Source organism: Oncorhynchus mykiss, chromosome 32 (genome assembly GCF_013265735.2).
Source record: "Oncorhynchus mykiss isolate Arlee chromosome 32, USDA_OmykA_1.1, whole genome shotgun sequence".
Classification (NCBI taxonomy): domain Eukaryota; kingdom Metazoa; phylum Chordata; class Actinopteri; order Salmoniformes; family Salmonidae; genus Oncorhynchus; species Oncorhynchus mykiss.
The window spans coordinates 31,867,749-31,888,685 of NC_050572.1; the positions used below are offsets into that span (position 1 = coordinate 31,867,749).

The window sequence follows — 20,937 nt, forward strand, 5'->3', positions numbered from 1 at the left end:
TGACCTGCAAAAAAAGGAATGTACAGCTAAATGCGTGTGGACTTGAAAACGTATCTCACCTCACTATTTATTCTTCCTGCAGTGAGGAATTACACTCTTCATACAATGTTTTTATAACTTATCTGCAGATAATCGTTGGCTGTAGCTGAAAAAGCAGTAACAATATGCAAATCAGGGAGCTAAATGAACGGCTCTTTCACAGATGCAATTCGGATCCTTACGTTCACCAAAAAGAGTCGTTCATTCGCGAAGGACCCACCACTGCCACTTTCTACATTATAGCCGCTACACTTCAGGAGCTGCTGTTTTTCAAAACGTGGTGTTGAAATATTTGTCAACTTGTCTTTGCACAGGACCCAGGTCTGTAAACATTCTGTTTTACAGAATATCCCGGGCGTGCTCTACGCTGGCGAAAATGGAGGGGTTTCTACAGCGATGTAGTGCTGCAATAAAGGTAGGCAAACACACGAACACGTTTACTATGCATTGCATGTTTTACAAATGTCTCAGTTGCTCTGCTCAATAACTAGCCCTGTCCATCGCGTGCTCTCTCTGCTGTCTGTCATGCCATATTTGTTTTTTTCCTATTGAATTAGCTAGCGTATTACTAATATATTACTCATCATGTACTATTCTATTACTAAACCATTCCAACGTTTCTGCAACTACCTCCCCCTAACAAGTAACGTTTGAAATGTATTCTACCCTCTTGTGGCTTTGAGTCAGTTACTCTTGTCACGGAGTGAAATGTAAAAGTTTAGTCTTGACAGCCAACTGTCAACTAAAATTGAGAGTTTATTGATTGAACATAGAGTCAAATGCAGTTTGGTTCAATATTCAATTATATTTTTGCATCTTCCTGTTGTAAAAGGTCTAACATACACAAACCACAGAGCGCCATGACTAATGAGGGGGTAGTGTGTGGATGAGTTGTCAGAGAGCAAGAGGTAGAATATTGCCCACCGTAACTTCCATTACAGTCATTGTCGAATATTGCATGATGCAGTTCTTGCACAGCAAACCCTACACCAGGCCTCGTTGGTATGTTTTCAATATATTTAGCAAAGTGTTGTCACAGTAGAGTCAGATAACCGATGCCGTGAGGGTTAATCATTTGTGTGACTTTGAGTCAAGTGCAAAGAGCTAGACATGGAAAACAATCTCTTAAGCAATTCCCTATCTGCCCCATTCCTGGCATTTACTGACCATGTATTCTCTCAGTGTGTGCCCAATCAAGACGAAAGCTGCCATGTGTGGTGGGTTCGCCTGTCTATATACAGTGCAATTGGAAAGTATTCAGACCCCTTGACTTTTTCCACATTTTGTCACGTTACAGCCTTATTCTAAAATGTATTAAATTGTTTTTTTCCCCCTCATCAATTTACACACAATCACCCACAATGACACAGTCAAAACAGGTTTTTAGAAATGTGTGTAAATTCATAATAAAAATAACGGAAATATCATATTTACATAAGTGTTCAGACCCTTTTCTCATTACTTTGTTGAAGCACCTTTGGCAGCGATTACAGCCTTGAGTCTTCTTGGGTATGATGCTACAAGCTTGGCACACCTGTATTTGAGGAGTTTCTCCCATTCCTCTCTGCAGATCCTCTCAAGCTCTGTCAGGTTGAATGGGGAGCGTTGCTGCACAGCTGTTTTCAGGTCTCTCCAGAGATGTTAGATCGGGTTCAAGTCCGGGCTCTGGCTGGGCCACTCAAGGACATTGAGACTTGTCCCAAAGCCACTCCTGTGTTGTCTTGGTTGTGTGCTTCGGGTCATTGTCCTGTTGGAAGGTGAACCTTCACCCCAGTCTGAGGTCCTGAGCGCTCTGGAGCAGGTTTTCACCAAGGATCTCTCTCTGTACTTTGCTCCATTCATCTTTGCCTCGATCCTGACTAGTCTCCCAGTCCCTGCCGCTGAAAAACATCCCCACAGCATGATGCATCCAACACCATGCTTCACCGTAGGTTTCCTCCATACGTGATGCCAGGTTTCCTCCAGATGTGACGCTTGACATTCAGACCAAAGAATTCAATCTTGGTTTCATCAGACCAGATAATGTTGTTTCTCATGGTCTGAGAGTCTTTAGGTGCCTTTTGGCAAACTCCAAGTGGGCTGTCATGAGTTTTTTTTACAGATGAATGGCTTCCTTCTGGCCACTCTACCATAAAGGCCTGATTGGTGGCATGCTGCAGATATGGTTGTCCTTCTGGAAGGTTTCCCCATCTCCACAGAGGAACTCTCGAGCTCTATCAGAGTGACTATCGGGTTTTTGGTCACCTCCCTGATAAAGGCCCTTCTCCCCTGATTGCTCAGTTTGGCCAGGCATCCAGCTCTATGAAGTCTTGGTGGTTCCAAACTTCTTCTATACATTTTTTGGGGTATTTTACCCTCTTTTTCTCCCAATTTCAATTACGATCATGTCTCATCGCTGCAACTCACCAACAGGCTCGGGGGAGGCAAAGGTCGAGTCATGCGTCCCCGAAACATGACCCACCACCGCACTCCTTAACATCTGCCCGCTTAACCTGGAAGCCAGCCTCGTCAAGGTGTCGGAGGAAACACCGTTCAACTAACGACGAGGTCAACATGCAGGCACCTGGCTGCCATAAAGAGTCACTAGAGCACTATGTGCCAAGTAAAGCCCCCCCAGCTAAACCCTCCCCTTACCCGGATGGCGCTGGGCCAATTGTGCGCCAACCTATGGGACTCCCAGTTACGGACAGTTGTGACACAGCCTGGGATCGAATGCGGGTCTGTAGTGATGCCTCAAGCACTGAGATGCAGTGCCTTAGAACGCTGCTCCACTCGGGAGTCCACCAAAACTTCTTCCATTTAAGAATTATGGAGGCCACTGTGGTCTTGTGGACCTTCAATGCTGCAGAACGGACAATTCCTTCGACCTCATGGCTTGTTTTTTGCTCTGACATGCACCGTCAACTGTGAGAACTTATTTAGACAGGTGTGTGTACCTTTCCAAATCATGTCCAATCAAATCAATTTAGCACAGGTGGACTCTAATCAAGTTGTAGAAACATCTCAAGGATGATCAATGGAAACAGGATGCACCTGAGCTCAATTTCGAGTGTCATAGCAAAGGGAATATTTATGTAAATAAGGTATTTCTGTGTTTTATTTTTAATACATTTTCAAAAATGTCTAAAAACCTGTTTTCACTTCATCATTATGGGCTATTGTGTGTCGATTGCTGAGGAATTGTAAAAATATATTAATCCCTTTTAGAATATGTAACGTAACAAAATGTGAAAAAAGTCAAGGGGTCTGAATACTTTCTGTAGTCTAGGTGGGCGTAGTCTGGGCTAAAGCTCTCACATCCAAATTCCTGTGGCCCAACTGCTTTACTGTTGTGCATGTGACATTAATAGTGACATTAGGTGGCACCTCTGTCACTATGCCTGGATGGCAGACATCTCATCCCCCCTTCCTTCCACTGTCTTTGGCTGTCAGGCACAGCAAATGTTTAAAGGGAAGGTGTCTAATTTCAAGGGGTCGGCCATTTCTTTTTAGTAGTCACCATTAACGCTCTTCACTTTAGTTTTTTTCTTTCCGTTAGAGAACAGCTGTGGTGGGAGAACACATTTGAGACATGACGTAACACAAATCAAAACATGAAATGGGCTGAATTGAATTCCCTTCTTAAAACCCTCCCTGTATGACACTGTAGTACAGTATGGACTGTAGTAGCCCAGGTTGTAGTTTGTAGTGCCTATTTTCTTTTGGAAGTGCAGCGAGCAAGGGGCAAGCATTCCTTAACCCACCATTACTCCCAAGCCAATAGGCTATGATCTATTCACTTAAAAGTTCTTCACTCCTGGCATCCTCCAAGTATGATTTCCCATTTTATGTGGGCGTAATCAAAACTTTGTGGCATACTTCCTGGCTCTTGTCGCCTGTTAGATTGAATGTTTCTGCCCTCCAGTCAGATGCTTCTGTTTGGTTCATATTAGAGGCGACCGATTAATCGGAATGGCCGATTAATTAGGGCCGATTTCAAGTTTTCATAACAATCGGAAATCTGTATTTTTGGGGGCCGATTAAAAAAAAAATATATATATATATATATATATATATATATATATATATATATATATATATATATATATATATATATATATATATATATATATATTATACCTTTATTTAACTAGGCAAGTCCGTTAAGAACACATTTTTATTTTCAATGACAGACTAGGAACGGTGGGTTAACTGCCTTGTTCAGGGGCAGAACGACAGATTTTCATCTTGTCAGCTCGGGGGATCAAATCTTGCAACCTTACAGTTAACTAGTCCAATGCAACAACGACCTGCCTCTCTCTCGTTGCACTCCACAAGGAGACTGCCTGTTACGCGAATGCAGTAAGCCAAGGTAAATTGCTAGCTAGCATTAAACTTATCTTATAAAAACAATCAATCATAGTCACTAGTTAACTACACATGGTTGATGATATTACTAGATATTATCTAGCATGTCCTGCGTTGCATATAATCTGACTGAGCATACAAGCATACAAGTATCTGACTGAGCGGTGGTAGGCAGAAGCAGGCGCGTAAACATTCATTCAAACAGCACTTTTGTGCGTTTTGCCAACAGCTCTTCATTGTGCGTCAAGCATTGCGCTGTTTATGACTTCAAGCCTATCAACTCCCGAGATGAGGCTGGTGTAACCGATGTGAAATGGCTAGCTAGTTAGCGCGTGCTAACTAGAGGGACGGAAGCTATACTGTTACACTGGCAATACTAAAGTGCCTATAAGAACATCCAATAGTCAAAGGTTAATGAAATACAAATGGTATAGAGGGAAATAGTCCTATAATTCCTATAATAACTACAACCTAAAACTTCTAACTTGGGAATATTGAAGACTCATGTTAAAAGGAACCACCAGCTTTCATATGTTCTCATGTTCTGAGCAAGGAACTGAAACGTTAGCTCGTCTTACATAGCACATATTGCACTTTTACTTTCTTCTCCAACACTTAGTTTTTTGCACTATTTAAACCAAATTGAACATGTTTCATTATTTACTTGTGGCTAAATTGATTTTATTGATGTAAGTTAAAAGTTTAAAAAAAAGTTAAGTTCATTCAGTATTGTTGTAATTGTCATTATTACAAATAAACAAAAACAATAGTCTGAGTAATCGGTATCGGCTTCTTTGGTCCTCCAATAATCGGTGTCGGCGTTGAAAAATCATAATCGGTCGACCTCTAGTTCATATAGACCACTTAGGTCAGGTTATGTCTGGATACTGCCATACAGGAGGTCTCTGTATTCTGGTGGGCACTGGGCAACCTTAGTTTAGCCACTGTCACTTCACATTATTGCTTCCTCACATGGCTGGAGACTAAGGGCTGGTTTGGGCCAGGAGCATACCACCCTGCATCCCACTGCTGGCTTGCCTCTGAAACTTAGCAATGTTGGTTCCTGGTCAGTCTCTGGATGGGAGACCAGAAGCTGCTGGAAGTGGTGTTGGAGAGCCAATAGGAGGCACTCTTTCCTCTGGCCTAAAATAATTATCCCAATACCCCAGGACAGTGATTGGGGACATTGCCCTGTGTAGGGTGCTGTCTTTCAGATGGGATGTTAAACGAGTGTCCTGACTCTTGGTGGTTACTAAAAATCCAATGGCACTTATCTTAAGAGTAGGGCTGGCTAAATTCCCAGTCTTTCCCTCATACCTCATGGTGTAAGGGATTGGTCTCATTCATCCAGGTTGTTGCTGTAAATGAGAATGTGTTCTCGGCTAACTTACCTGGTAAAATAAGGGTTAAATAAAAATCAATAAATACACATTTCTGGACATGGATTAAGCCTAGTCCTGGACTGAAAGTCTATATCAATGGAGATTCTTAATTAAATGGGATTTTTAGTTGTAGGACTAGACTAATCGGTGTTTGGGAAACCAGCCCTATGTGTTAATGTTTATGTCTGGGGTCATCCCTGACTACTCTGCCTACTGTGGAGCTAGTATAAGAGAACTAGCCTAACGTTTTGTACGCCTGTCCTGTCTCATGCCCACACACTGGGGTTGGGGAGCCCACAACATGCTCATCCACATGTTCATCAACATGCTCACCTTTCCCATAATAGAACACTTAGAGTCAATATAAGGTTATTGGCTGCAGCAGTCTTTCTTTTCAGTGATGGGGCAAGACTACGGGTATGTTCAATAGATCGAGACAGTAGAGATCTGTAGAGGTCAGACATTTCCTTCCTTGACTATGTGTGCCATAATTCTGTTGTTATGACATTGTAATTACCGGCAGGATATATTGGTATTGGGAAATTCTGACATTGTTGAAATGGTCCATTTCTTTTCCTAAGATTTGATTTGATCTTTTATAAACAATACAAACGCAATATTAAAACATATACATACAAACGACAACATCATACAAACATCAACTACCCAGGAGCACACACCCCCATCTCCAGCGCCCGCATCACTTTCCGCCACATGGCCTCAAACTGCACCATTTTTGTTTCTCTCCGTAGACCACACACTTCCGTTAACGACAAACGATTGGTTCATTTCCAGTTTTTAAGTATACGTTTTAAAAAAATATGATTGACGAGAAAAGTATCGTCCAACCCGTCGGGTATCTCACTGCACCCTCATATGTCATGTCTTGAAATATGCCGACAGACAGATTAAAATACATGTTTGCCTATCTAAGGTATTTCCAACTACCGAAGTTCATAACCGTTACCTAAAATTACACCATTACCTACATAAAATAACACTATTCCCAACAAAAGGGGACTCAAAGTGGAATGTATTTAACTGAAATGTTATACTGATGATGAGGATGAGAAAGAAATGTAGAATGAGGAAGAATAGGGCTTGTCTCTCCTCCCTCTCTCCACACGCCTTGCGACTCTGTCCACCAATTCCACGGTTTAACAGGGTGTTAGCCTTACCTCTCCAAATCCCTGAGGCCTGTTCTAAGTGGATTGGAGAGAGAATGCCTCAGTGTGGTGTGGTTTTACATTAACCAGATGGAATGAGAGATATGATAGGTCACTCTGAAAGGGAGACAAGTGAGAGTAGCCAGTGTGCGTTACTGCATTTGATTTGTGCTTGGGTAATAATGGAACACTGTTGACTCATCAATATCAACTCAATGAAGCTGACAAAGTGTCTCAGTGATCCTTGCCCAGAACGCTGCACTCAAATGCAGGCCTACATGGATTGTTCTGTTAAAGTGGTAGAATTCACATTAGCGTGGGATATGAGGATAACTGTTAGAAAACAGCAGTGCCCTGTTATAAAACAGTAATTGACATTTCTCAGTAATAGAGTGAGCTGCATATGAAGCCCGTTGCAAAACACTTAGCATTTCCCATTAACGCCATTATCTACAATTGATGGCGAACAAAACAGTCGCACAGGGACATGCATAAAGTTCAGAGCTGCGTGAATCAGAGCATCCTATCATGATCATTTTACTATCATAACATTCCCCCTCTGCACTTCCATATTTGTGTCACAGGCCTACATTTTCCCACCAACCAAGTTGTTCATCTCTTATCTAACCCTTGTTTATATTTCTGGCCTTGTCCTTGAATGGATACTGCAATACTGGATTACTATAGCTGTAGTAGAGGTGGCCCTGAATCGTTCTATTTGCCATGGAACAGTCGTGGAGTCACAGTTGGAGAGCTCTGCTGCACACACACTCTGTGGTTAAATATAGCCTCCTTTTGGTTCCTGCTTGCCTGCCCGGGTCTGACCACTACTACGGCTTATAGGAGGTGACAGGCATGCTGGGAAGAGGGAGATGCGAGGGAAGGGGAGGCTGGGCGGCCATGACACCATGTCGTAGTACACTCACACTGGCTGCCCGTTACCGTCACCCTTGGGGCCCTTAACATGGGGCGGAATGGCTCTCTCCACCCAGTTAGTGACACCCCATACTGATGGTGAGAAAAACCAGTCTAGGAGACAGACCTGGCTATATTTCTTGATTTACCATTGAAGTCAATAGGATGCACATCAACTCCCAATATGTTGAGATCAACAGGAGAGATCCTATCCTTGTTACGCTGGTTCACAAAGTACAATTGTGGACCCACCTTATAGATTCATTGTTAAATCTATGGTGGCCTGAAGGGGCAAAGTAGTTGTTAGCATATCATACCTGCTAAACCGTTTGTGTTTGGGCCTTTTCTCCTAATTTACAGATAAATACAGGTTGAGAAACTAACTGAACTAGGTCATTCAAGTGTTCACAATGCAGGGGATAGGGGTCAGAAGAACTTTGCTGAACCCAGATGGCTGTTTTTCATTTTTTGTGTTTATACTGAATGCTTCCACACACACTGGAAATTAGTGCTTTCACTGCTTTTGAATCATCACATCACAGCAAGGCCATCTCCCCCACGTTGTCAGTAATAACACTGTTTCTTACATCATGTCACAGATAAAGCAAGACTAATCACACTCATTATCACAGTGGGTCTATCAACCGAAAGCTAAATGGTCCAAATGAAAACATCCCGCTGAGTCCAATAAGGCTATATCACAGTTTCAGCTGCACATTCACTCACTGTTATTAAACTTAAGGTAGTTGATGTTCGTTGATACGCCTAATTAGATTATAATCAGCAGTCCAAAAATGTTAGCATAGGCTAGATGCTAACTAACTACTGTGAGCCTGACTGGCAACCATTTCAGGCTGTCAAAATAGGATTTGTTTCAGTAGGCTACATTTTGGCTAATCAATAACTGACTGCAGGTAGGTATCAAACATTCTGACGACTGTTTGGGTCTCCAACAGGTTGATTGCGAGCTACCAGAAGCTTGCAGCACACCTATAAGTAACTCACTAAACAATTCTGAAAGTGCATGTATTTTTCACGTGTTCCACCACAAACTGTCATAAACAAATCTCACAAGTATCAGACACCTTAAGTTCATTATCCCGCCCCTAGTTAGCCACAATTGGCTTAAAAAGACAAACATAACACTATATCTGCCAATTAATTTCAAGCTATATTGACCCTGTATGTTTTGTGTGGTGCACGCGTTTGTCTCTACCATTCACTTCGTGTAGCTAGTTAGCAATCATGATAACTGTCTTCTGCGTAGACAGAAAGACTTTCTCCAACACCGTCTTAATTAAATATTAACTGAAAAGTAGGCTTAATTTCACGCCCTGACCGTAGAGATCTTTTTATTCTTTATGTTTGGTTGGTCAGGGTGTGACTCGGGTGGGGAACTCTATGTTCTTTATTTCTGTTTTGGCCGGGTATGGTTCTCAATCAGGGACAGCTGTCTGTCGTTGTCTCTGATTGGGAATCATACTTAGGCAGCCTGTTTTGCCACCTTAGTTTTGTGGGATGTTGTTTTGGTACAGCTCTTGTAGCCTACCGAACGTTACGTTCGTTTTCCTTTTGTTGTTTTTAGGTGTTCATTTTTAATAAAAACAAAATGTACGCCTACCACGCTGCACCTTGGTCCGATCATTTCGACGAGCGTAACACTTACCTGGCAGAATTATGGCATGATTATTTCTGTCAATCGGGTTGGCTTTTGTTTATCAAACTCTGTCATGACATATGCAGCAGCAAAATAATTGTTAGACAAGCACAGGACTTTTTAGCAAAATGCCCTCAAAAATGGTCTTCTGATGTGATTTAAGCATTGACATGGGCTCAGAACATCCAATTCCATTGTTTCCCTATGAACAATTGTAATTTTGAGAGTGTAAAACCAAGAAAAACGAATTTGGAAAAGTATAAAGTGTGCCTATTTGAAAGCTAGAGAAAATGTATGAGTAGCTCGCAACGTTTTATAATTTTGTAGCTCTCATTTCATGAAGAAACTCTCATGCTATAAAAGGTTGGAAACCCTTGGTTTAGATTATACTAATACTTTTTACATTTTAACTAGTGTAGCCTTGGCTGTGTTAAAAAAAACTGTTTACAAATCTGCAAAGTATAAAGCTGACAGAATTTTACCACCCTCTTGCTCTTTTTCTTCCTCCTTTATTTTTTCATAACCTCCTTAGGGCAGTGCGGAGGGAAGCTCTGGGATCCACGTCATCCTTGGCAACGAGGCTTGTGACCTCGACTCCATGGTGTCGTCCCTTGCCTTTGCCTACTTTCTGTCCAAAGTGAGTCCAAAGCTAGCTTCTAGCCTGTACCGCCTCTCATTAGGGAATCCCTCAACCCAGGTCGGAAATAAGTTAGCATACCTGAATTATTCATTCCCCTCATATGTTTAGGTTTTTATACGGTAATAAATATTGACACTACTTCAGGGCTGCCGAAATTGGGGCCCGCGGGCCCTTGACAACATTTTAGCCTATCCAGAGGCTTCTAGAATGAGCTTATGTAATTATGAACAATATATATTTTTAAGTTCTATATCTTCAAAACTTGATTGCTGGCATGCAATACATTTTGGGACTGTATCAACAGTGGACTAATGAAACAAATACCAAAAGATAGTTTTTGACTGGAATTTTCCTTTTAAGTCCCATACAAGCAAAATGACAACTCTATAGTGCAGTTGTTTGAAAGCAAATTGGTGGACGAATACGTCCTGCTATGCGGTAATGAATAAGTATCTTCTCTTTGACTTGTGAACAGAGTTGAGAGAGCTGGGACAAAGTCCTGAAGCACCGCAGGCGCGGAATTTGCGCTGAGTGACTCATTTGTAAGTCTGAGGGCCATGAATAGCTTGACCAAGCGTAATCAAAATGCACAGCATTTTCCAAAATAGGAGCAGACAACCCTCAGAGTCACTCAAGCATAAAAACAGTGTCGGTGCCCTGGCCATCGGGCACCAGTCTCTTCTTATCTTTCATTACTGCATTGATCCATCCGTCCTCCCTAACCCCTGGTTTAAGCTGCTCGCTAGCCTATACGCCCCCGCTACTCATGAAATATTCACACAACCTCAGATACTCAAGATCCCCCAAGGCCTGAGAAGATGGACAAAAACATTGCAGAGGAATCCCAGCTAGCCTCAGCAGGAAGGTGCGTTGGTGTCAGATATCTGTTTTGATCTGGTTTCCCTCTTCTATCCTTCCCTCCTTTTCTCCTCCTCTTCTTTCGTCCCCCTTTGTTCCCAGACGTCTGGCAGCTCAAGTAAGACTGTGGTGCCGGTGCTGAACATCCCGAGGGCTGAGTTCCCCCTGCGGTCTGACAACGTGTTCCTACTGAAGGAGAGCGGTGTTCCGCCTGAGGCTCTGGTGTTCCGTGACGAGGTGGACCTGGCAGGGCTCCATAGAGCCAAGAGGTTGATGCTCACCCTGGTGGACCACAACGTGCTTCCTAGGTCATCGGTTGCAACATTACTCTTTCTATTTATTTTCTGTTCTAAACTCTCATTCTCTTTCTCTCGTTCTCTCCGTTGCCATCGCTTTGCCTTTCTCTCACTCAGATTTTCTTCCACTGATACCTACAGTATCAAGTAGTATTGACAACACAGGTCAAAGTTATGGGAAGTGCCTGATATGTGGAGGGACAGTTTCCTGGACCAAGATTGAGGAAACACATAGTTAAAGATGAATGACACAACGTATTTCACAACATTCACTCAACCCTGACTTTTCCCTGTAGTGCCGACATCGACTTGGAGGATGCAGTTGTGGAAGTCATTGACCACCACCACCTCGAGAGGACACCCTCCATGTCCTGTTCCGTCACCGTGGAAACCGTGGGTTCCTGTGCTACCTTGGTGACAGAGCACATTCACCACAAGGCACCTGAAGTGCTAGACAGACAGGTGGCTCAATTATTATACGGTAAGGTTGCCACAGCAATAATTCTCTTACATCCAGCATTCTCTATAACGTGTCAAAATCCAGTCCTCGAGGGCCACAATGTCTCAGGGTTTTTAATCAATGTATACCTCAGAACTAGGCAGTGGGGAATATGGCAGGATGAATTATCACTGAATCCGACAATTCTCTTGTAGTTGCACTTGTTTGTCAATACCAGCAGTAACCATTGGCTCAGTTCACCTATACTTGGCAGTGTGCCCACACAGGGGCCATCGTGCTGGATTGTGTCAACATGGCCCCTGAGGCGGGCAAGGTCACACCCAAGGACAGACAACTGTCCTGCCTGCTGGAGTCGCGTTTCCCTGACCTGCCGCCCAGGGGCGCCCTCTTCCAGTCCCTACAAAGCGCCAAGTTTGACATCTCAGGTAAAAAGGTGGGAAAAACATGCCATGGGAGAGGTGTTGAGGTGCACAAAATGAATCTGCCTTGTCACTTGACATAAGATGTCATGACAATATGACATTATTATGTCAGTATTATGACACTGTTATGACATATATCATTCGAATAAAGATGTATCATTATTTCAAGTGAATGGTGTAGAGTAAGTTTGAGATTTCACACAACCTCAAAAGAATGTTGTGGAGTGACCATCTAGAAGTAAACAAAGTAATATGTCAAACCCCTTAGGTGGGAACCTCTGCTCTGTTGACCCAATGACTGGAAAAAGACATTGATCACATGACACCATTCATTCCTATGTAAAACTCAATAGCACATTGAAGCCAAATAAAGTCTGTTAAGATGGCATCTCATAGAGAATTAACATGCACAGTTTGAGCTATTCCAGGAAGTGATGTTGCAGGCTAGCTCAGTGCTGCCCCCTCTCATTGAGTAACTCAAGTTGAAGGCCGACCGGGGTACCATGATATTGGTACCACTATTGTCTTCTTTAAAAAATGTATTCACACAAAGATTGCAATTCCGTTTTCTGGTCGGTCGGCCTTGATCTTCCATAGCTTCAATCCGAGGTGATGGTCGTTCTGCCTTGTGTTGACCAAATTCCAGGTTTGTGTTATGTTATACAGTGCCCTTGACTTTTTCAAAAGGTTGTTGTGTTACAGCCTGATTTTAAAATTGATGAAATTTAGATTTTTAGTCACTGGCCTACACACAATATCCCATAATGTCAAAGTGGAATATATGTATATATGATCTACATGGTAACTTATGATATGCTGTAGTGTTTGTCATGTGGTGTTTGTAGTGTCTATACCCAATTCCATTGTAATGCCATTGTAATACTGCTTGTCCCATTGGTTTGTGTTACAGGTCTTTCTACAGAGCAGATCCTGCTAAAGGACATGAAGGCTGTCTCTGGGGGCGACCTGAGACTGGCAGTCTGCACTGTGTATATGACACTAGATGTACGTACTGTCTAGCCATGCTGTTACTTCAATTAATCCACTCTGCCACCACCATGCTTAAGCCACCATGCTTCAAACTGAGACTCAACGACATTAATAATCACAAGAGCAGTGCAGCAAGAGAGTGAAAAAGAGAGTGGCTGCACTCGTCAGCACCAACACATACACTGTTAAACATCTGCACAGGAGTTTGCATCTCTCTAATGCATTGTGACAGCTGCCTGACAACAAATGCCTCCTGCTTCACGCGGTCTTTGTGTCGGAAGTTGCCCTGCTCCTTGTGGTAAAGGAATATGGCTGAGTCTACCTTTAACAGCACCCTCTCAGGATCACACTGGGTGTATGTGAACATTTACTCTTCCCAATTAACAACAATGCATTAGAATTGCCTAATTTGCCTTTGAATGACCAACCAACTCTTTAACAAATTTGGGTTTGCAGATGATTCACCAAGTCATATTTCCTACTCCTTTGAGAGAATTGTATTCCACTATTATAATCTTAAGTCTTCATTAATGCAACAATGTTACCAATTTGTCTATAATCTTGGGAGAATATCAATTTTCTAATTCATTTTGGCAATGGAGCCTCTGCCTCAGGGAGGTGCGGCTACGCTATATAGACAAAAGTATGTGGACATCCCTTCAAATTAGCGGATTCGGCTATTTCAGCCACACCCATTGCTGAGAGGTGTTTAAAATCGAGCACACAGCCGCCATGCAATCTCCATAGACAAACATTGGCAGTAGAATGACCTTTCAACGTGGCACCGTCATAGGATACCATCTTTCCCACAAGTCAGTTTGTCAAATTTCTGCCCTGCTAGAGCTGCCCCAGTCAACCGTAAGTGCTGTTATAGTGGAGTGGAAACGTCTAGGAGCAACATCGGCTCAGCCGAGAAGTGGTAGGCCACACCAAGCACACAGAACGGGACCGCAGAGTGCTGAAACGTCTATCCTCGGTTGCAACACTCGCTACCAAGTTCCAAACTGCCTCTGGAAGCAATGTCAGCACAAGTACTGTTTTCGTCGGGAGCGTTCATGAAGTGGGTTTCCATGGCCGAGCAACCGCACACAAGCCTGAGATCACCATGCGCAATGCCAAGCGTTGGACTCTGGAGCAGTAGAAACACGTTTTCTGGAGTGATGAATAACGCTTCACCATCTGGAAGTCCAACAGACAAATCTTGGTTTGGCGGATGCCAGGAGAACGCTACCTGCCCCAATGCATAGTGGCAACTGTAAAGTTTGGCGGAGGAGGAATAATGGTCTGGGGCTGTTTTTCATGGTTCGGGTTAGGCCCCTTAGTTCCAGTGAAGGGCAATCTTAACGCTACAGCAAACATTGACATTCTAGACGATTCTGTGCTTCAAACTTTGTGGCAACAGTTTGGGGAAGGCCATTTCCTGTTTCATCATGACAATGCCCCTGTGCACAAAGCGAGGTCCGTACAGAAATGTCACAATGTTTGTCACAATCGGTGTGGAATAACTTGACTGGCTTGCACAGAGCCCTAACCTCAACTCCATCGAACACCTTTGGGATGACTTGGAACACCGACTGCGAGCCAGGCCTAATTTCCCAACATCAATGCCTGACCTCACTAATACTCTCGTAGCTGAATAGAAGCCAGTCCCTGCAGCAATGTTCTAACGTCTAGTGGAATGTCTTCCCAGAAGAGTGGAAGCTGTTATAGCAGCAAAGGGGGACCAACTCCATATTAATGTCCATGATTTTGGAATGAGATGTTTGACAAGCAATGTGTCCACATACTTTTGGTATGTGTGTATATGCAGTGACATGCCATCTAGGAGTGAAATGCATGTGAATTTTCAATCCCAATGATAATAACTAACAATCAATAAGCTTTGACCAATCCCCGAGGTTTGTAAGACCCTGGGTTTAATAATAATTAGGCAAAGACTCAGCTTATGTAAAAGGCTCGTATACTTCATTCACGAGAGCGCTCTGAAGTCCATAATTCAAAAACATCAATTTTATAACTCACTCCCTATTTACGCACATACCTTCACACAAACCGTAGATATCCTACCCACATACATACACACGAACAGTAGATGAGTTGTATCTTTTCCCCATAGTTCTTACCACTGTTTATCACTACCAAGCCGACAGTTCCATTCCCCCGAGATTAGAGGAACCTTGAAAGGATTCCCTGTCCTATCATAAGTTTCTCAGAGTTCTAGCCTGGTCGGTTCAAACACAGTTGAATTGTTCTTGGTATTTTCTTAGACACACACACACACACACACACATTTCTCTCCCTCACATGTCTCTACCAAACCTTATTGGATGTACGTTTAGTACTTTAATCATTCATTATACATGCTACATAAACTAATAATCACTAATAGTTACGTTTCAGGGCGGAATTTTTTAATCATTACCTTTAAATATATAATTCCCTTATCAGAAAATGACACCTATATTAAACGTCTCTGAGTGTAAAATGTAGAGTCTGATTAGCGTAATCAAAATAGATCAGTAGCTACTGTGTTGCTTCAGACCAGGCTAAACAATAGTGACAGGAGTCATGTCTGTTAGTTAAGAACACGAGTGGCCGTCGCTGCTGCAATGCAGTAGATCCCAGAATGTTAAAAAATGTACCGCTTTTTCTAGCTTGTCTCATCGCTGCAACTACCCAAAGGGCTCAGGAGAGGCGAAGTCACGCATCCTCCAAAACATGACCCACCTAACCCCACTCCTTAACACCCGCCAGCTTAACCCGGTAGCCAGCCGCACCAATATGTCGGAGGAAACGGCAACGACCGGGGTCAGCCCACAAGTTCTAGAGCATGAGGAGCCAAGTAAAGCCCCACCGGCCTAACCCTCCCCTAAGCCGCGTCATCCTATGGGACTCCAGGGTTCATTTCTGTATCCGGGAATGAACGCGGGTCTGTAGTAATGCCTCTATCACTGCAATGCAGTACCTTAGACCGCTACGCCATTCAGGAGGCTAAATATATTATTTTTTACAAATACTTTCTATTTTACTGGCTTCAGCCCCATGCCATCACATGTATCATGCGTTGACTGTACACACATGCATGACACAGTTTTGTTGCATGCCAGAATATTTCTCTATCAGACCTCGGTTGAAATACTATTTGAAATAATTTATACTGTATCTGTACTTGATTGAACTTGGTCTTTGGAACGGAACCAAGCAAACGCTCAAAGTAAAGATTTTGAATTGTGTTTGAACCAATTTCTGTTCTCTATATAATAACGTTTTTTTGTTTGCTGTTGTACGTCATCCCGTTCGTTCGACAGGTGTTCCTACAGCGGAGGAGCCTACAACAGGAGCTTTGTGAGTTCTGTCACAAACATCGTTTCGGTGCGGTGGTCGCCATGACAATCTCTTTTAACGAACGCAGTGAGCCCCATCGGCAGCTGGCGGTCTACAGTTCCAGCACCCTCTATAGGGAGGAGGTATGAACTGCACTGTCATGCCCACTCTTACAATATATTGACCCCTAAGCCATATGATGTGTAATGATTTAATATTTATAGGGGTAGTAATATAATAGATTTGATAGGGGTAGTTATATCATAAGTAGTAGTTCCACGTAGCCCTCTAATAGACTTGGCTGAATTGACCCATTTTGTGCTTTCCTAAATATGCGGCACATTTGTGTTCATGATCATGAAAGGTATTTTATAGGAGTTCAGTTTATTGTAAAGAGGCCATTTGAATATCGATGTGAATCTTTCCTCCCCACTGTTTAAAAATATCCCCCAAAAATGGTCTACTTTTGTGCCAACCAACCTATCTTAGTTAGTTTAATATTGGCCCTCAGAAACTATTCCTTGGTGTGAAAATAAATGGTATTGTTATGTATTATTCTTTGATATGTCTGTAAGTGAGATATATCAAAGTTGCCTTTTGGACAAATGCAGGCATGACAATTTGAGAATATTAGTCAATGTTAAAAAGGCAACTATGAAATAGCAATACACTGTGTGTTTCTCATTCTGCTGTAGGTGAGCCAAGCATTAGAAAAGTCGTGCAACCCCTCTCTGAGCTTCTCTCCAATGAGCAGCCCCTTCAACAACATCAAGTCTTATCTCCAAGGCAACGCACTGGCCTCCCGCAAGAAAGTGCTGCCTATTCTCAAGAACTTCCTGAAAGAGTGGGACAAGAAGCAAGTGCATTGTGGGGAGGCGGAGGACTTTGAGGAGCTGGACGACCACGTTGACCCCACGGGGTCGCCTAGTTTCGACGACGACGCCCGCCCCCGCTGCTTCTCAGCCTCCCGGCACCACCGCCGCCGTCTGCTGGGCACCGAGGACTCTGGGATGGAGGAGGACTTCCAGGTGCCGGCCACTCCCATGAACAGCCTGGTGGAGGGCTGTCCGCTGGACGCCGGCCTTCCCCGGATCAGCGCGGAAGCTATTTTGGAGAAGTTCAGCCGCATGGGAGGGGAAGCAGGGGAAAATAAAGATGGCAACTGGCCAGGTGAACAATAACCTTCTGTTGATGCCTTTTAATCCTAGTACCCCTGGCTGACTGTCCTCATGCACCTCAATCCAACCAACAGACTATAAGAAGGAGTGTTCAAAGTTCATATTCAGAAGCATATCAATCAATTGTATGTTTCATAAGGGACATCTCATAGCAAATTATAATGACAATCCAAAGGGGCCATGTTCAGTAACTCACTGGTTATATAGCAATCCTAGGTTTGCTATCGGCAGCTCCGTTGACATTAACTGGAAACAGGGCCCTGTTCAGGAGGAACAAAACGGAACAAAACAGGGAGGTACCATCTGAACTAAGAAATGCTTGTTTTTGTTTTCCGTTGCAACACGTTTTGCTGCGGTGTGCCCGAATGAACACAACCCTGGACTACTGTGGCTGTCAGACTGATCACCAAGCTCTTATGGATGCTTTACTCAAGTCAGGACTAACAACACCATAGAACATTATGAAGAATAGGATATTCTTTTAAAAAATGGCAACCGGAAGAAAAAAGGGGATAACTAGTAGCACTGTATCAAGGACTCCAGATGGAGGTTGAATGAAGTGTGTGTTTTCTCTGTATCGCATCTGAGTACATGGGACTGCCTCGTTGGTTAGTTGGTGCCATCTCCAAGTGTAGGGGGAGTGGATTGGAAATGTGGAGAATACATAATGGACTAACATAATTCATCTTTGAAGGGCCTATTTCAATGTCACAGGCATTTGAGTGAACCTTTATGATGAGGGGGGAGAATCTTGCAGTGGAGAGTGACTTCATCCATTATGACAGCATGTGTTTCAGCAGTCCTGGTCCTGGAAGACTGCTAAATCTGCTGGTTTTTAGTGCAACCAATCTATGTACAGCTTCATATGTGCATTATTGGGCTGATGACTGGACGCGTGATATCTCTTGACGTGTGTGTGCGAGCACATGTGTTTGTTTCGTGTGTGTGGAGTTTTCATGGTTAGTGGGACGTCTTGATGACATTATCACCAGTCACAAAGTTCTCCTCATTGTCGGGATCCATCTGAAAAGGGTGGAAGAATTCACATCCTCCCCACAAAGAGAGAGAGAGGTGGATAGATAGATACCAGATGATGGATGCAACTCTGCTGCTCATTCATGCATACGAACCTCATGCATACGAACCTGCCCCCGTTCAGAGACCTAACTATACTCAGTCACCTTTGCTCTCTCTCTCTCTCTCTGACTGAGATTTATATCGCAATGCTACTTCAGCTGTCCAAATATACTTATCATCTAGAATCACCATTGATTATGTTACCAGTGAGGAATTAGCCTGATCTGAGATCTGTTTGCATTCTTGCCAACCCCTATCATCAGAGTTGACTATACAGCACCAACAGATCTGGGACCGAGTTAGTGATGAATTGCTCTGATCTGTAATCTGTGTCGCATACCCAGAGAGCCTCGTGGCAGTTAATTTGAGTTAACATTAGTTCAGATGTCTGCTTCATTAGCTGGCTGTAGTTGGGGCTGAGGAGTAGTTTTCAACTTACTGTACCACAGAGACGTGCAAACATGCACATGCATAGACACAAACACATTGGCTGCTATGCATGGTAATTATGTTCAGGCTGGTGCCTTGCCATGTTTTAATCGTTGAGGATGTGGAGTCATTATATGTCTGTTTGGTTAGACCTCTGTTCTCTACATACAGTACACTGCAGCTCTAATGTTATCTAGTTGGTGTGAAAATCTTCAAATTCAGTTGACCAAGTGAAACTGAGCAAAAGACAGAGACACTATTGCATTTCAGTCTCTTGTCTCTTCCTTTGGATCCTACCCTTTCAGTGTTCCCAGATCACAATGTTTCGTCACGTGGAAGTAATAAGATGATGGCTTCCTCTGATAGGCTATGTGAAGCTTTCACCATACTACTCTCACCTATCCAGTCCTTTAGGATCTTGGATCAAATGCAGGGAGGATGGTAGGGACTAAAATTGTATTTTGTTATAATTTGATATAATATATTTGACAAAAGAAAACATCTTTAAGTGTTGACTAGCACTGTGTTGAACCATTTAATTAAGATATTAAATTAAGATAGTATAGTTGAAGATACTTGATTATATAAATCAACCATGCAGTTTCATTGATAACCTCCCTACATCACAGTGAGAAGGTATGTTCAGTCATCTCGTTCATAGTAGCATGCTAGCATGGTATTGATAATGAGTTTGCTAATAAACATACTCTGAAAGATTTCTATATTGAGCCTCAGGTATTAAGGATTTGGCAATCATTGGCTTGTAGATGTTCAGCAAGCTTAGATTTTTTTAAATGTAAAAAATGTTTTGCCAGCTAAACATGCATGAGCAAATTTGTTTTTGACAATGTCAACACCAATGTACTGTATCTTGTATCCCAAATCCATTGTTCCCAAGAGGGGTCACAAAAAAGCAAAGCTAATTATGTTTGTGTTATTTTTTAAATCTCCAGTCCACATACCTTTTGTGGAAGTGTTTCATGGGAAATGTATTTACAATGCAATGGCTCAGTGACTGTGCAGTTTAATATGAACACTAAACACTAGTTTGCCTTTTCATTTGAATGCCTTTCCTATACCATTTGTCATGGTTACATGTTTTTGTATGTGCTCTGTGGTGTTCTAATTTCTCCATGTGTTTAAGGTTTGAAATGTTAGCTAGCTCGACTTGTTTAGCTTCTAAACAGGTTGAACAAAGACAAGTCATTCACAATGTTTTTTTTTTACCAAATTGGTTCCCTTTTTCAGTTTCTCATGGTTTAAATCAAAAGATGCCCCCCCTCAACATGCAGTTCCTTTCAGCATGGGTAGTTTTGTGAATTTTATGCAGTACAATCAGGATTCAACTTCCCTTGTATTCAAGTATGCAATATGAAGTGTTTGCTGTGTGGTTCCTTTATTTAAGTGAGAAAAAAACTGAATGTGAAAACCACGTGTAAGAAAATATTCTAAGAGTAAAAATATGCTGTTCTATTAAAGATGGATTTGAAGAGTTTGTGTTGTAGTCCAGTTTCATTCAGGCTTCTTGCTGATTCTGGGTCATTGAGCTGATTCAAAATCATAACCTAAAGCTAACGTTTCTGCAAGGCACTATTGGAATCTTTAGTGTCCTGTCACTAACGTGCACCCCTCCAGTCAGCTGTGTCACATTGTTTAGAGTGCGCTCTCACCATTTTCCCCACCATATGCTGTGTGCTTCCACGCCCGGCCATTCCTGGTTATGTCCCAACATGCTATTGTGTGAATATACAGGGCTG

General features: G+C 42.7%; 1 protein-coding gene across 2 annotated transcripts; it reads left to right on the forward strand.

The window, feature by feature from the left end:
* The first annotated feature begins 226 nt into the window (after nucleotides 1–226).
* Nucleotides 227–20,675, forward strand: LOC110488300 (exopolyphosphatase PRUNE1). Of its 2 annotated transcripts, none has more exons than XM_021560474.2 (8): nucleotides 227–454; nucleotides 10,039–10,143; nucleotides 11,107–11,312; nucleotides 11,597–11,781; nucleotides 12,027–12,185; nucleotides 13,093–13,187; nucleotides 16,481–16,639; nucleotides 17,192–20,675. In XM_021560474.2, the coding sequence occupies exons 1-8, from the start codon at nucleotides 416–418 to the stop codon at nucleotides 17,675–17,677; spliced, it is 1,434 nt and encodes a 477-aa protein (XP_021416149.2). In that variant the 5' UTR covers nucleotides 227–415; the 3' UTR covers nucleotides 17,678–20,675. The 2 variants fall into 2 exon arrangements, with proteins under 2 accessions (XP_021416149.2, XP_036827074.1); XM_036971179.1 differs by having other exon boundaries at nucleotides 11,107–11,273.
* The last annotated feature ends 262 nt before the right edge of the window (nucleotides 20,676–20,937 follow it).

Bases quoted from the DNA above. Each gene is read 5' to 3' on its own strand.
- LOC110488300 (XM_021560474.2), top strand. From the start codon at position 416: ATGGAGGGGTTTCTACAGCGATGTAGTGCTGCAATAAAG. The intron at 11,313-11,596 runs GTCATCGGTTGC...TTTTCCCTGTAG, and splicing joins GACCACAACGTGCTTCCTAG to TGCCGACATCGACTTGGAGG. The intron at 16,640-17,191 runs GTATGAACTGCA...ATTCTGCTGTAG, and splicing joins GCACCCTCTATAGGGAGGAG to GTGAGCCAAGCATTAGAAAA.